Here is a 16,240-nt window from a genome sequence, read left to right on the forward strand (position 1 = left end):
ACCTTTAATTGGAAACACGACAGTACTAAGTATTGCTGTTTGGCGGTAGAATATGATATAGTTGTCAGGTACCTACCCGAACGGGCTCGCTCAAAGCATAGGTAAAGAATCTAATCACTATAAATCTTAAAAAGTTCATTATTTTGCTTTTCATCAGTTTACTTGTTTAATTCCTCGAAGAACAAAAAAAAAATCAGTAAAACATATTTAAAAATTTATTAAATTTAAATAATATTTACAACACAATTTATCTTTTGCTTTCAACGATTAATAATAAGTAACTTTAAATTCCCTTTAATTTCAGTATATGTTAAAAATATAGACATATCGCAGTCAAGATTTGGTATATAAAACCAAACGCAATATACATTATTTTATACAATGAATAAATATACAAAGGGAAAATTGTATAATGAGCTACTCTTAACCAAAATTGTTTTTTTGACGCGTATTCCATATCAGCATCATCTTCTTGAATAATGTATCTCTTAACTCCATAACAAAACACAAACATCTTTTTGCTGCAATCCACAGACGCCATATCAAAGTTATATAACAGCTTATCTGTGTCCGACAGTTTGTTGTATAGTGAGAGAGTGTTTGCATCATGAAACACCCAGTCGTTCGTAAAGAAAAACTCGAACACTGCGGAGAGTGTGTCAACTAATTTGTATACCTTGAATAACCTGTAAGATAATTACAAATTTATATTTTCATACACGAAACACTACTCATAGAATATTTTTTCACATACCTTGGTTTCTTTCCCATCAATATGCTGCATCCGTCAATTATGAGAGCCGGTATATAATGTAACAGCCATGATAAAATGACATAAGTGAATCTGTATCCAGTCAAAATACCAAAGCAGTGCCAAATAGCTTGTTTTGACACTACGCTATATTTAAGATTCTCGACTGCGTTAACTATGTATTCTGGAAATTAAAAAAATAGTTTTATTCTTAAGAGAACGAATAAAATTCCGTTTAATACACTTGTATTAAACGCTACCATCGATTCTGCTGAGAAGAACCAGCAAGAAACTCATTAGTTACTCTTTTCCAACGTTCAATAAAACAAAACTAATGTAAGTTAAATATAATTTTATATAAAATATTCTGCCTAAAAGTTAAAAGTACTCCACGTTTTTTTATCCTGGGTTGATTGATATGACTAATTTTTAATGCTTTTCTAATAAACGATTTGAATTTAAGAATCTGCAAAGTTAAAAATATCTGTAGAATCCCATTATAAAATGCGAATACCGCGAGGTATTCCTAAGAAGGATTTATTGACTTTGGTCGGAAACCTGGCGGTAAAATCAAATCAATTTTATTCAAGTAAACTTCGCAATTAAGCGTTTTTGAATCGTTGATATTTAAATACTACCACCGGCACTACTTAGTTTCCCTGCTAGGGCATACAAATAGGTGCCCCTTTGAAGTTTAGAGTCAAGGGTTATCCCTAAAAAGACCGTCGACTCAACAAACTCAATATTCAAAATGACCGCAGAAGAATTTAACTTGACATTTGGCAGGGAAAACGAAATAAATTTAGTGTTTTTTGCATTTAGTACCAAATTATTTATGTCAAATCAACCAAGAACCCGCGACAGAGCACTGCTTACAACGTCATAGTTGTTTTCTGTCGAGTTTAAAAACAAGGGATGTATCATCTGCAAACAGTACAATGTCGCAAGTATTATTTACAAAATAAGGTAAATCATTTACATATATTACGAATAGGAGACATCCTAAAATTGAACCCTGTGGTACGCCAATTTGCGCTAGAGCACCATTTGATTTTGCACCGTTAACAACAACCTTCAAAACTCTTTCATTAAGCTAGGAGGAAATGAATCTCAATGCAGGGCCTTTGATTCCATGAAATTTAAATTTTTCTAGATGAATATCAGGCCTAGAGCAATCGAAAGCTTTAGATAAGTAAAAAAAAACTCCATTATCATTTTTTGACTTCTCTCACGCATCATAAATGTGCTTAATAAATGCTATACCCGCATTAGTAGTCGAGCGACCTTTAGCGAAACCGAACTGTTGAGAATGAGCTTATTCGAGTTAAAGTATAATAATAATTGATTAAGCATCATTTTTTCAAAAAATTTACTAAAAATTTGCAAAATAGAGATTGGTCTATAGTTGTTTGGGTCATTTTTATCACAGGCCTTAAATAATGGGATTACTTTACTTAATTTTAATAGATCGGGAAAAATACCAGATTGTACACATTTATTAAAGATGACAGCTAAATAAGGAGCCAAGTCGACAATTACGTTGTTAATAATTGTAACTGATAGATCCCATAGATCGCTAGGTTTTTTAAGATTTCATGTATTAAAAAAATTTAATACATCATACGGAGTTATACTCTCAAAATAAAATTATACCTTATTCTGGGGAAAGTAACACTTAATTAAGTCTAAGGCGTCATGCGTCCTGCATCAAACTTCATTCTGCCTGTCTCCGAACTTATAATATCCCAAATAGTTTTCATTTTATTTTTAGATTTTAAGATTCTATTTTTAATATGCAACGATCGAGCTGTTTGACAAACTTGTTTAAATAACTTGGAATATTTTTTTACAAAATTTAGAAATTTACAATTACGATTATATTTCCTAAGTTCATATAGCTCATATAATTTATTTCGGCTTATATATATACCGGTAGTGGCCCAGTCTGAGAACTGTATTTGATTGTTTTGATAAAAGGATTTGAACTGGAATATTTTATTGAATAATTTTTCAATCAATTTTAAAAGTGATTTATATAAAAAGTTGGGATTACTTGAGCTAAAATTAAATTTTGGAAGGTTACATTGTATAAGCTTATCCTTACTTCTTGTGTGAATACAATGATTATTATCACTGATTCCTTCGAAGTGATCAATATCATTGTAAATATACATAACAGTGTTATAAATATATTGTGACGCAACTGTAAATATTCCTTCCTTGTAAAATATCCCAAAGGGAGCCTCTGGCTTGAAGATTATAAGTAGACCTAATTAATAATTTACATCGGCATAATCTCTTTTTTATTGTTTTTCTTTCTTGAAAATCAGTAAAGTATCGTCAGCAAACAACATAATACCAAAGATCCCCTTACCATAGGAAAGAAGATCATTTATGTATACTAGAAACAGAAAAAAAAAACCAAAATTGAAAAAAAAATACCGAAATACGCCAAGTCTGTCTAGTTTTGTTCTTAATACTGAGGGTTTTAAATGCTCATGATGTCCATTTCAGAAACTGTTTCAAATGAAAAAGTAATAACGTTTTTAGAAACATTATTATCTTAAAATCTAGCTGCATCTAATGTTGATGATATTAAATAAAATAGTATTTTATCGGGTACATTGTCAGTAGTGTGACATTAATGATACAAAAATCCGAGATAATGTGAATAATAAGATTCATTAGCAGCCTGTAAATCTCCCACTGTTGGGCTATAGGCCTCCTCTCCCTTTGAGGAGGTTCGGAGCATATTCCACCATGCTGCTCCAATGCGGGTTGGTGGAATACACATGTGGCAGAATTTCGTTGAAATTAGACACATGCAGGTTTCCTCATGATGTTTTCCTTCACCGCCGAGCACGAGATGAATTATAAACACAAATTAAGCACATGAAAATTCAGTGGTGCTTGCCTGGGTTTGAACCCGAAATCATCGGTTAAGATGCACGCGTTCTAACCACTGGTCGATCTCGGCTAAACTAATAAGATTCACTTACGCAAATTCATAGGATTTCTTGTTGCCGTAACGGTGTATATGGATATTTTCTTGTCATTTCTTGAATTGAATTTCTCATAGGTTTCCCATCCCGCTGCTATTATAGCGTTATTAACTAAATCGACGGGTACGAAGTCCATCATAACTTCTTCCTTTGCAACTATCACGTGTATAACGCCGAGGCCCAACCCCAGTATAACCTAAAAACAGATTTATTTTCATAATTGTGTATTCATCTTATTAATAAAAACGTACTTTATCGGGATAAGATCTAACCCAAGACGGAACATTTGGGGGTGATAGTTTATACTATATAAACAACAATATTTTTCAAGAAAGTCTTAATAGATCTTCCATAAATACATATACAAGTTTTTGGAATGGAATGATTGATTTCTCTGGATTTTTTTGTTGTTGTTTGAATACGAAATTTTTAATAACAATTTTATTTAATTTAACAAGTAATATAGAGCGGAAGCAACTTCGTCCCAACCAGGTTTCCCACGAAACCTTTCAGTATTTTTTTTCTTCTCTGATACTTTTATATCGGTATTTAATAGTGAGCGACTTCAAGACTCCCGTGCGTTACGATTCAAACTAATAATTCGCAAAACATTTTATTTATCAAGAATGAATATGAATGGTTATTGTGTAATAATTGAGTATCCTATTTATTTAAAAAGTAAAATTGCTACCACTTATAAAACTTTTAAAATGATTTGTAAACAGTTGAACGGAAATTCAATGAAGACATGACGAATAATGATATCATTGAATTACCGTTACCTTAATACAATAATTAGAATTTTTTGAGAAGTGAAATTTGGTTTTTATCTCACAATACCTATAACGTATCCTACGTTGATAAATTACAAAGGTGTTCGTGATTGATTATTTCAGATAAAGTGTGTATGTATTTAAACCGTTGATACAAAATAGTTGTTTTGAATTCACCAAATATACTAAAATGAAAACCAGGAAAACCGAGATATTGGCAATAAAAAACTAAAAATCATTGTACACTTATAGTTAATGTAGAAACCTGTTCAGTTGAAAATTGCTTTGTTCAAAGGGTGATTGAACTAGTGCGTTTAAAGACACTGATACCTGAAAACTTAGAACTCATCTAGATAATTAAACTGAACAATTTGGAAATATTATTTGGAAATCGTCGCTTACTCCACTTGGTCCTAAAGCATTTCTTCTATCAACCCATCCAGGCATCGGCTCTTCAAGCGCTGGTGTCACTAAAAATGATATTTGAAATTAAATTTCAAATAATTAAATTAAGTTCTAGATTATTTATATATTATTAAAATTGTCCTTGATATTGGAAAGATGTTGATGAAGTTAGTTAGCCATCCACTTAGTATTCACTAGACTCTGTAGTAAAAAAGTAAAAATTAAAGAAGCAGCCTCTATATTTCCCACTGTTGGACAAGGACCATACTTGAAGAGAATGCTTGAAGCTGATTCCAAAGTACTAAAAATAATTTCCAATTTATCTATTAGTATATTATACATACCTATCGCAGGTCGAACGATACAAATAGGCAGGTCTCTTGCGTGACGATTTATAAGGTCCTCGGTAACGGTTTTTGTGAAGGTGTAACTGTTCGGCCAATCTTGGGTAAGCCTATACACAGATTAATTTAAATAATTACAAATACAAGTCGTAAGAAATGTTTAACGATTATGTGTTAATATTGGGAACTGGGAACTTTAGGAGCTGGGAATCCTGGATGCTGAATTATTATTATTTTTTTTATGTCATAGATGGCAAACGAGCAGGATGCTCACCTGATGGAAAGTGACTACCATCGCCCATGGACATCTGCAACACCGGGGGGCTTGCAGGTGCGTTGGCCTTTCAGAAAAGAGTACGTGCTTTTCTTGAAGGTTCCCAAGTCGTATCGGTTCGGAAAAACCGTCGGCGAAAGCTGGTTCTACAGAGTGGTTGTGCGAGGCAGAAAATGTCTTCAAAATCGCGCTGTTGTGGATTTTCGGACATCTAGGTGGTGCGGGTGATATTTGGAATTTTGACGAGATGTCTGAAGGTGAAATTCAGCAGCCGGGATTAATCCGAAAAATTCCTCGGAACATTCCCCGTGATAAATTCTGTAGAAGATGCAGAGCGATCCAACATCTCTACCCAAAGCCAAAGGATCAAGCAGATCGGAAAGGACTTGATCGTCGATAATTCGAGCCGTTCTACGTTGGATACGGTCAAATGGAAGGAGCTGGTACTGGGGAGCATCCGCCCAGAGGTGAGAGCAGTATTCCGTATTATGTGAGGCCGAATTTGCGCCTTGTATAGTCTTAGACGATCGGCCGACGTGAAATAACTGATATTGATACCGCTCGTATAGTATATTTTGGTTATTTTCACAGTATTATGTCATATGGCATATTACTTTGGGGCAATGCTGCAAATATCGAATCTGTTTTTATTTTACAAAAGGTCTATTTATAATCTTGGAGCTAGAGACTCTCTTCGGGATGTTTTTAACAAAGTAGGTATAGTCACTGTTGCGTCACAATATATTTACAACAATATTATGTATGTTCACAATAGCATTGATCACTTTGATAATATCAGTGATAATCATTGTATGTGCACAAGAAGTAAAGATAAGCTTAGAACGCCAAGTTTCTTAATTATAACTGCTGTGGTTGAATATTTGAAACGCTGACTAAAGTTCATAAAAGAAATACTCACGGAGTCATCATGTCGTTTAAAGTATCTACAGGAACACTTTCTGCAAGATCTATCAACGTATCTGGAGGTATTGGACTGTCGTAGAAGTCTTCTTTCACCTCATCTTTGACACGATTCTTCGTAGCGTTAGCGTAGGCTGTAGACACGTGAACTATCGACCTATGAATCATTCATATTTAAAATAAACGCTTTTGAAAAATTTCAGTACCGATTTCATCACCCAGATATTATTATTGAATATATTCTGCAATGGCTAACAGGAAGCCCACCGAGTATGGGAGCATCCAAAAAATGATTATAGGTCCTGGTCTAGAGAGCCTAGACCAATTCAATGGTTACGTGTGATAATGTGTTCCTGGTCAATAGTGGTCACGGTGGCCGTTCCCATAAATAATGGAAAACTATATAAATATATAACAATTGAACAGAATAATTTATAGAGCACAAATACCATTCAATTTTACTACTTTTCTAAGAGAAACTTCCACGTAATTAGGTGATGTGAGTCGTTGTTTAGATTTTTTAGATATTTTTAGCTCAATATTTTTTTATTTACGTACTTAATATTCGTGCAAGATTTAGCAAACTTCAGCATCTCTCTTGTCCCACGGATGTTTATCAAGGTCGCCATTTTGATAGTTTCAACAAAATTGACGGTAGCAGCCGCATGAAATATCACGTTTACCTGTTAAAACAAATCTTAAATTAATATTATATATCGAAAAACAATTGATCTATTAAACTGATTTATTAAACTCATTCTCTGCCCATCCATCTGTGAAGGTGGTCACAAAGAAGATTTAACAGCTTGAGTAAATATTTTCTAATGAAGTGAATATATATAATGAAGTGAATATAATGAAATTACTAAAAAAATTAATGTGATATTTGAACCTTTAACTTCAATAAAGTTTTAATTTTAAGGGCCCAGTAATGTTTTGAATAGTTAATTTTCCAAATGGCCCATCTGCCAGTCAACTTAGCTAAGGGAAAAAATAAAAGCTACGTATGAACTGTTCAGGTAATTGTTTTCTCTCAAACTAATCATCATTATATTTAATCATACCTCATTGGTGAGCATGGCCCATGTTTTGTCATCAATTCCAAGATTAATCTCAGAGACGTCGCCTTCAATTCCCACTATTCTGTCCACGAAACTAGGTTTATCATTGCGCAGAATTGTAAATACCTGAAAAAGATTTTTTTTAAATATGATTAAATTCTTAAGTTTGATAAACATGATATACAGTATCTCGATAGGGTAAGTGGCTCGATGAGGAGTAATATACGTAATTATGGTATTGCTGGCTTCCGAATTGAAGATCAGTTTATCAGAATTAAGCCGCAAAGAAACATCATATATCCCAATAGTATGATAGCTCACAAGCAATGTCATGAATAGTTTATGCCTAAAGCAATGCGATGCTTATGTGAAGAGGAGACTTTTTCGAAATATAATATTCTGAAATTAATCAATTTCACGACAGCTAGTTAAGACTTGATGAATTAAAGGGATATAAATAAAATGTATCATACCGGGTCCTCCAAAATTTTAGTAACTCTTTCTAGACCGCTTTTTCCTTTCTTCGGACGCACCAACACATAAATTTTTCTTATATTTGCTGACCTAAAACATAAAGACACATAAACTATATGACATCATTTGGTAGTGATACCAACGGTTTGAAATTGTTTCTGATGCATGGAACTATAAAAACTGTCAATTGGGGTTTAACGGTAAAGCTGTAGACTCAGCTGCCATAAATACAAGCTAGCCACTAGCTTAATTTAAAATTTGCAGCACAATCTCAATTTGCAGTACAACGTTTCTTTGGTACATACCGCATCAATTTCTCGATCAGCTGCTTGCCAATGAAGCCTGACGCACCCGTGACGAACACGACTGCATCATCATAAAACTTCTGCACTTGAGAATCGCCACTTAAAATGGCTTCATTCAAGATTTTTCTTTTTTCTAATGCCTGTTCTTCAATTGATATTATTGAATCCATTTTCTCTGAACTTCTCAAATAGAATTCAGTATTTGCTTATGTAATGGCAATAGTTACAGTACCTAACGTAATCTCAAAACACCTACAACCGGTCAAACCTATTAAAGGAGAATCTAGACAGTATTTCACTACTGCTGGACTACTACTTACAACTGCAAGTTTGTATATGAATCCGAATTTATAGGCACTACAATATAGTTCAAATAATTGTAAAGTAAATACATGATTTTACTATTATTCATTTAAAATATATTTACATGTTAATATAATCGACCTAATTGTAATAAATACATGTCATTTAAAAATCAATCTATTTTAAATATATATTTTATTTCTATTTAAATTTTTCAAAAAACAAAAATGTTCTTCACGAAGCTTGGCTTGAATCCCATTGAAAATATGTGCCTTTGGTCCTGCGACTGAGTTTTTCCGGATTGTTGGATTGATCCAACTCATCGGATAAGTGTACTGGAATGGAGGAATCCACCTCTGTTTGTATTATAGAACTATCGTAAGTGTTTTATTAGTTTGCGCAGACATTTATGCACCAAAATAAATCCTGCGTAGTTGGCGTGTTTCTCTTGATTTGACCGCCGTGCCCTAAATTGTTTTGGATGACATCATCTATAGTTGTAACGCAGGAGTAACGCAAAACGTGCGTCATCGACCTGTTATTCATTATTTTTCTGTTTCTATACATAATATTTGTTTAATTGAAATAAAAAAATGAGGACTCTACTAAAGTTTCGAATCCTAATTATCCTATTCCTAAAAAACCTTAGTGTCGGTTATAGAAAGACAGCCACCGTTTATTGACGATGATGTATTATGGTTTTGATTTCTATTATATATCTAATATATTTAGTATGATAAAAAATACAAATTTTATTTTTGGAACATACAAAACTAAATTACCAATCGTGTATTTATAGAGCACTGTTAACATCGTTATAGTTAATTTTCCCTATCAACCTTAAAAAATAGTTAAGTATTATCAGCAAAGAAATCTGTATTACACCTATAACATAGAAAGGAAAATCATTTATATACTATAAATAGAAAAAGACCCAAAATGTACCCTCGTGGAACACCCATTTTTAGCACAGACTCAGACGACTTAATTCCATTAAGGAAAATTTGTTGAATTCTTTGACTTAAGTATCAAGCAATAATATTAGAATTTAATACCGTAGTATTTGAGCTTATATAGAAGCGTTGCGCGTTCTACACATTCAAATGCTTTAGAGAAATCACAGAATACTCCAACAGCATTCTGTAATTTTTCCCAAGCATCTTAAATATGTTTCAGAGGTGCTATTCTCGCATCAGTTGTAGAGCGACCTCTCGTAAAACCGAATTGTTCGCTATGAAAAATAGTATATATATTAAAATAGACGAAATAATTTTCTTAGAATATTTTTTAGAAGTAGTCTCTGGTTCAAATATTATTTTACCTAATAGCAAATTAGTCTTTGATAAATTCGTAAATTTTAATATCAGAAATAAACAAAAAATAATAATTAAAATAGTAAATTTGTAAACCTATTTTTCTAACATTCAAGGAATGCTAGAAAAATATTGAATTATTCATATTTTTGAGTTATTCATAAACAGCAATGACGTTAATATTGATGAATTTTTGTGTAACATTACATCGGCTCTTAAATTATCAGTTTATGTTTAACTTTAGTAGTCACCTGATGGCTAGTCTGTTCAGTAGAATAAAGCTAAACATGCCAACATGTTTAGCTTATTAATACTTCTTACAAACAAAATTAAACTACGTAAGGATCACAAGAGATCATTGAAACAGACCTCTTACGTGAAGTATTCGAAAATGTTTGATTGAAATTATCTGGATCTAATAAATATATTTTTAACACGGTAACAACACTAACAGCACGATTCAAGAGTACTTTTATGAGCCTACTTGAATAAAGAATATCTTGATTTATTCGAACGAGTATGTCATATAGCCGAAACTTTACATTTTTTTTTCTATTATCTATTGATATATTATCTATTGATGTATTATCTATTGATAATAATCTCATTTCTTAAGAGCAACTGTTATTGAATTTTTTTTTGCTGACATTTCAATTTCGTCTACTATATCACTCATTTCCTCTCCTACCGTTGCTGAATCATTATTCAAAATAATTTATTTATTTATTTTATTTAAAATACTTTAGTGCACAACACAAGAATACATAAGGGAAACACAAAACAAATTAAATAAATGGTGCGCAAAGGCGGTCTTATCGCTTATAGTGATCTCTCAGACAACCTTTGGTGATAGAAGTTCAGAACGAAAACAGGTAGGTGTAAGGTTAAAAAAATGTAGTAGCATTTTCTTTAAATTGCAAATTCGATTTTCAGTCTGAAGGACAATTCGCTTCACGAATTACGTCATGATGCGAAATGAAAATTTAAATCATGATATTTACCAAAAACTTAAAGAAACCCATTGAAATTTATAATGTATCTAATGTTTTATATATGGTTTCATATTTTTCATAATATAAATATTTAATACTTCAAATTACCCAGATATAACCCATCATCGAATAAAAAAACACTACCATTATTTCTACTAATAAAATAAAATTTCATCAAATTCCAGAATATGTTTACAACTTAGTGACTTAAGGCGGCAGAACGGACTTGATGCCATCGCAAGCTCTTTGGTTGCCTTCCTTATTGAGACTGAATACAAATCTATTTATGTATTATTGTCATGGCTGTTGCACTATATACCGGCTCTTATATTTGACGGATGCCGCATGTTGGTGGGAAAGAAACCAAGGTATGTTCATGTTCAATAAATAAAGTAAAATATTTGGTAATTTACTCGGTGATAGTTTTTTGTAAGCCCGTCTCAGCAGCAATACTTAGAATTGTTGCGTTACCTTATGAAGGTGAGTGAGCTGGTGTAACATAATAACATAATAATCAGCCTGTAAATTTCCCACTGCTGGGCTAAGGCCTCCTCTCCCGTTTGAGGAGAAGGTATGGAGCATATTCCACCACGCTGCTCCAATGCGGGTTGGTGGAATACACATGTGGCAAAATTTCGTTGAAATTAGACACATGTAGGTTTCCTCACGATGTTTTCCTTCACCGCCGAGCACGAGATGAATTATAAACACAAATTAAGCACATGAAAACTCAGTGGTGCCTGCCTGGGTTTGAACCCGAAATCATCGGTTAAGATGCACGCGTTCTAACCACTGGGCCATCTTGGCTCAACAATTCCAGGAATCGAGCTATCGAAAACGCAGCAGCACCAAAACTTTTCGCATTAGAAAAGTTTGTCGGACTCATCGCAAAAAAGGCACTTACAAAGTTTTACATTTCGAGTCTCGCGACGGTACTCGTACGAGGTGGACGTCTATTGTATTGAATGCATTCTTTCTTGTTTACAAGTCATTAGTTAATTACCGCGAAACCGGTTTTGCGCGCGGGCCGACCGGTGCCGCTTATCTATCGATCAATTTACTGTTGAATAACTGTGGTTGTATTAATTATACATATATTTCTTATTTAATATATATGGATGAAAAAGATATTCCGATTGATGAGAACAGTGTGAATAATGAGTTGAGGACTCCAAGCCCGACTATCTATTTAAGTGAGATGGTACGGAAAGAAAAAAAAGAGCAGCATTGTGAGAAAGAAACAGAATATATACCCATGGAAGATGATATAGAACAGTGGTCAGAGCGAGTAGAGGTGACAGTCGCAGCTCCGAATTGAACTTAAATTATAATAATAAAGTCATAAATAGTGAACGGGAAGTTGATTCAGTTTTTGAACAATTTTTTGCTGACATACCAGTTTCTACAACTGAGTTACTTATTTCTTCTCCAGCAGTTGCCGAATCATTGATGAAAGAAAATGTACGAGAATGCACATCAAAATTTAATTTTACCCCTGTAAACACCAATGACATAATTTGTACATTTAAATCATTAGACATTAAGAGAACTGCTAATCTATGGGGTATTTCTGTAAAGGTGATTAATTCTACTATTGATGTGATTGCACCATATCTTGCAATAATATTCAATGATTTAGCATATTTCAATAGATACAATCTGCTTCATAAAAAACAATTTGGATTTACGAGGGGTCGCTCGACTACCGACGCAGGTATCGAACTTATAAGAAATATCTATGAAGCCTGCGAGAGGTCGCAGGATGCCTTAGGGATTTTCTGCGACTTATCCAAAGCCTTTGATTGTGTTCAACATGAAACTCTAGTCAAGAAACTATATCACTATGGAATTAGAGAATGTACACTCGACCTTCTAACTTCTTATTTTAAAAATAGAATTCAGAGGGTTGACGTTAAAGGGACAAGGTCTCCTGGGGCCTCAGTTGGTATGGGGGTCCCACAAGGATCAATTCTTGGACCTTTTCTATTCCTCATATACATAAATGACTTGCCATTTCTTGTTGAGAACAAACATGATATAGTATTGTTTGCTGATGATACCTCTTTGGTTTTTAAAATTAATAGGAAACAGGTACAGTATGACGATGTAAACAATGCTATGTCTGATATAGTACACTGGTTTAGCGTAAATAATCTTAGGCTGAATAATAAAAAAACTAAAATTGTAAAATTTAGCACACCAAACGTGCAAAATGTAAAACCCGATGTACTTATCAATGGGGAATCGATGGATCCAGTTGAAACAACTAAATTTCTTGGCCTTACTCTTGATGCCAAGTTACAGTGGCTCCCCCATATAAACGGATTGGCGGGTAGACTGAGTTCTGCGGCATTTGCGGTCAAAAAATTAGATTATTTAGCAATGTTGATACGGCTCGCCTAGTTTATTTCAGTTACTTTCACATATTCTCGATAGCTAACTCTAGGACTATTATAATTGGAGACTTTAATGGTCATCACACTAACTGGTCACAAAAAGTTGACTAAAGAGGCCTTTAAATATTCGACGCGCTTTCTGACAATCAGCTTGTGACCTTAAATGACCGTACCCCCACTAGGGTAAAATTAGTTAACGGTGCTCTTCGAGAATACTCCCCAGATATTTTATTGGTAATTTCTGATATTGCGCTAAAATTCACTTACTCAGTTCTTAATGAAACATTGGACAGTGACCACAGGGTTATTAAAATCTCGACTAATATCAGTCATTCATATCCATTGTATAAAAGACATTTTAAATTGGCTGATTGGAACTTATACACGCAGACACTTGAAAACTTGTTCAATATTTTTTCTTGGCATAATGATCCCCAAAAAGACTACGACTCCTTCGTAGATTATATAAAAATAGCTGCAGAAATATCTATCCGTTTAATAAGATTTAATAAGAGCCCCACCTCTAACTTTTCCCCTAAGCCATACTGGAATCAGCATTTGTCTAGAGCAGTGTCTGAGAGACGTTTAGCTTTATAAAAAAATTGTACTTATTCTTACTGGAGAAATAAAAAACTACCATTGGTTATTACAATTCATAACGATTACAATACTTTCGTAATCCATCAAAGCAATAAGCTAGAAATGTTTAGTTTAGACACGTGGATTAGCAGTGTGGATTTATCCTCTCACCTTAAATGTTCTTTAGCCTCAATTGACAAAAGTAAAAGTAAATATAGTAATGCAGCTTTAAAATTATTATCCGAACGAACAATTACTGAAATATATTCATCATTTTATAAAGTGTTTACGGATGGCTCAAAAGATAGCTCTGATATTGGTGTTGCTTTTTATGACCCTCAAACTAATACTAGTTGTCAACTTAGAGTAGATACTAAGATATCTGTGATGCGTGCAGAGTCATTAGGCATTTTGGAGGCTTTATCATATATCAGTTCTATAGATTGTGATAAATTTGTAATTCTGTCAGATTCAAAAACTGCTCTCCAAGATGTGGCTCGATCTACCTCGACCTTTCGAGGAACTCCGATAGCCTATGCAATCTTAAAATCTATTCTAAGTTTGTCTCGTCAATATAAAAAAAGTGATGTTGCAGTGGATTCCTGCTCATATTGGTCTAGAGGATAACAAAAGAATTGATGTACTAGCAAAACATGCAGAACGAAATGGTATTCACTACCATTGTCTACCATATCATTCGGAATTATTATATCTAGCAAAACATACATTTTACAAATTCTGGAGAGAGTATTTTGATGAGCGATCGCTTACTAAAGGGATCTGGTACAGAACAATGCAGCCCGGACTACGGAAAAGTCTTTGGTTTGATAGTTCCAATATGAGCAGGTCTTCAATTATCACAGCTCTTCGGCTCCGTTCCGGTCACATTCCATTGAATGACTGGTTTTCTTATGGGTAAAACACCTACACCTAATTGCAGTATATGTAACATCATAGAAGACACGTACCATGCAATAACGGAGTCTGCTCGGAACGAGGCTGAAAGAATATCTTTTTTACACTTAATCAATTATTGCGGGGAAGTGGGGGCATGTAATAGTGTCCTCGCTGACCCTACTTCAAAACCAGCGCAGGCTTTATACAAATTCTTGGATGATCTTCTTAAAAATAGATGTAATTAAGCATGTATTGAGTTGAATGTTTTGCAAGCACTATGAGAGTGGCATTTTCTTAAAGAAAAAACCCTCTTTAAAATAAATGATAAAAAACATAAAGTTTTACATTTCTATGACGTGTCAAAACAGTTTAAGATGCTTGTACTGGGGACTAATAATATCTTAGCTCCTTAGATTGGTGCCGTAAATACCGTTAGATTGTAATCTATCTACAACATTTACAATTTTACGGTGACAAACATATACGTGCGTCCTTTTAAATTTAAATTTTGGACATAAAATTCTTCGAGGCTATGGTTATGTATCGAAATTTGTTTCTAATTGTAAAATTTAAATTTTGAATTAAAATGTTGTGTAATTTTAAATTTAAAAGTACATTTACATAATTTGAGTATAAACGAGGACCTTTGAACTACGACACTGTTATGTAAATTAATAATAGTTATACGTAATGTATAAAAACTCAGAATTTGAATATTAATATCGCACTAGCAACACTCGCCACGTCGCCGATGAAAAATAAACAATGACATAACAGGAATATAATTAAGGAATACATTTATATTTTCTACTTCAACTATTAGAGGGTCTCAGGGATATATTTCAATTACGTATTATATCTCTGTGACAAACAAGTTTGACAGAAATTAAATTGTTCAAATTATTTTTTAATTATTTGTTTATTTACTTTTTGCACATGTCCTCGAGGAATTTCAATCCGATTGTGGCCTTCATGTAAATAATCAACTAAGACTGACCCTTTGGTTTCTTTCCCATCAATACGCAGCATCCGTCAATTATAAGAGCCACATCCTCGAAATCGACGTGAAATAAGACACTAATATTTTCAACAATAAATATATTTATTAAAATAAGAATTGATAACATTAAGTGCTTAAATGAGTATACAAATATGAATTAAAAATAGTTACTGTATAAATCTTGACCGCGTGGAATGGCGGCAAGAATGCTAGCAGCATTTCCCCGTCGAATCGCAATTCCGATCGTCTGGGCTAAAAACGAACCAGCCCTCCTGTCACCAGTGGAGGCAATAAGGCGAGGTGTTATATGGAAAATGGAGTTTCATTATTACGAAGAACCCTTAAAATCTCCCTTAAATTATAGGCGTTCGATGAAAATCTTTTCAATTTAACCACTCAAATTTAGAGTATGACTATTGTGAAAAGTGAGACTATTTCTGTAAATTAAAC

General features: G+C 33.4%; 1 protein-coding gene across 1 annotated transcript; it reads right to left on the minus strand.

The window, feature by feature from the left end:
• Nucleotides 1-236: 236 nt before the first annotated feature.
• On the minus strand, nucleotides 237-8,637 carry LOC113391747 (fatty acyl-CoA reductase wat-like). Its single transcript, XM_064220032.1, has 10 exons — nucleotides 8,311-8,637; nucleotides 8,005-8,095; nucleotides 7,535-7,657; nucleotides 7,029-7,153; nucleotides 6,469-6,627; nucleotides 5,276-5,385; nucleotides 4,929-4,996; nucleotides 3,751-3,949; nucleotides 755-935; nucleotides 237-686 (listed from the first exon to the last, which is right to left on the minus strand). Exons 1-10 carry the CDS (start codon nucleotides 8,478-8,480, stop codon nucleotides 311-313), a joined length of 1,602 nt encoding a protein of 533 aa, XP_064076102.1. The 5' UTR covers nucleotides 8,481-8,637; the 3' UTR covers nucleotides 237-310.
• Between the last annotated feature and the right edge of the window lie 7,603 nt (nucleotides 8,638-16,240).

This window comes from Vanessa tameamea, chromosome 30 (assembly GCF_037043105.1).
Source record: "Vanessa tameamea isolate UH-Manoa-2023 chromosome 30, ilVanTame1 primary haplotype, whole genome shotgun sequence".
Lineage (NCBI taxonomy): Eukaryota > Metazoa > Arthropoda > Insecta > Lepidoptera > Nymphalidae > Vanessa > Vanessa tameamea.

What these genes read in the sequence shown, in the direction of transcription:
- LOC113391747 (XM_064220032.1), bottom strand. Translation starts at nt 8,480, where the DNA reads ATGGATTCAATAATATCAATTGAAGAACAGGCATTAGAAAAAAGAAAA. An exon ending in CTGATCGAGAAATTGATGCG is followed by an intron (nt 8,096 to 8,310) that starts GTATGTACCAAA and finishes TTTATGTTTTAG; the next exon opens with GTCAGCAAATATAAGAAAAA. An exon ending in AAGAAATCCTATGAATTTGC is followed by an intron (nt 936 to 3,750) that starts GTAAGTGAATCT and finishes TTTAATTTCCAG; the next exon opens with AATACATAGTTAACGCAGTC.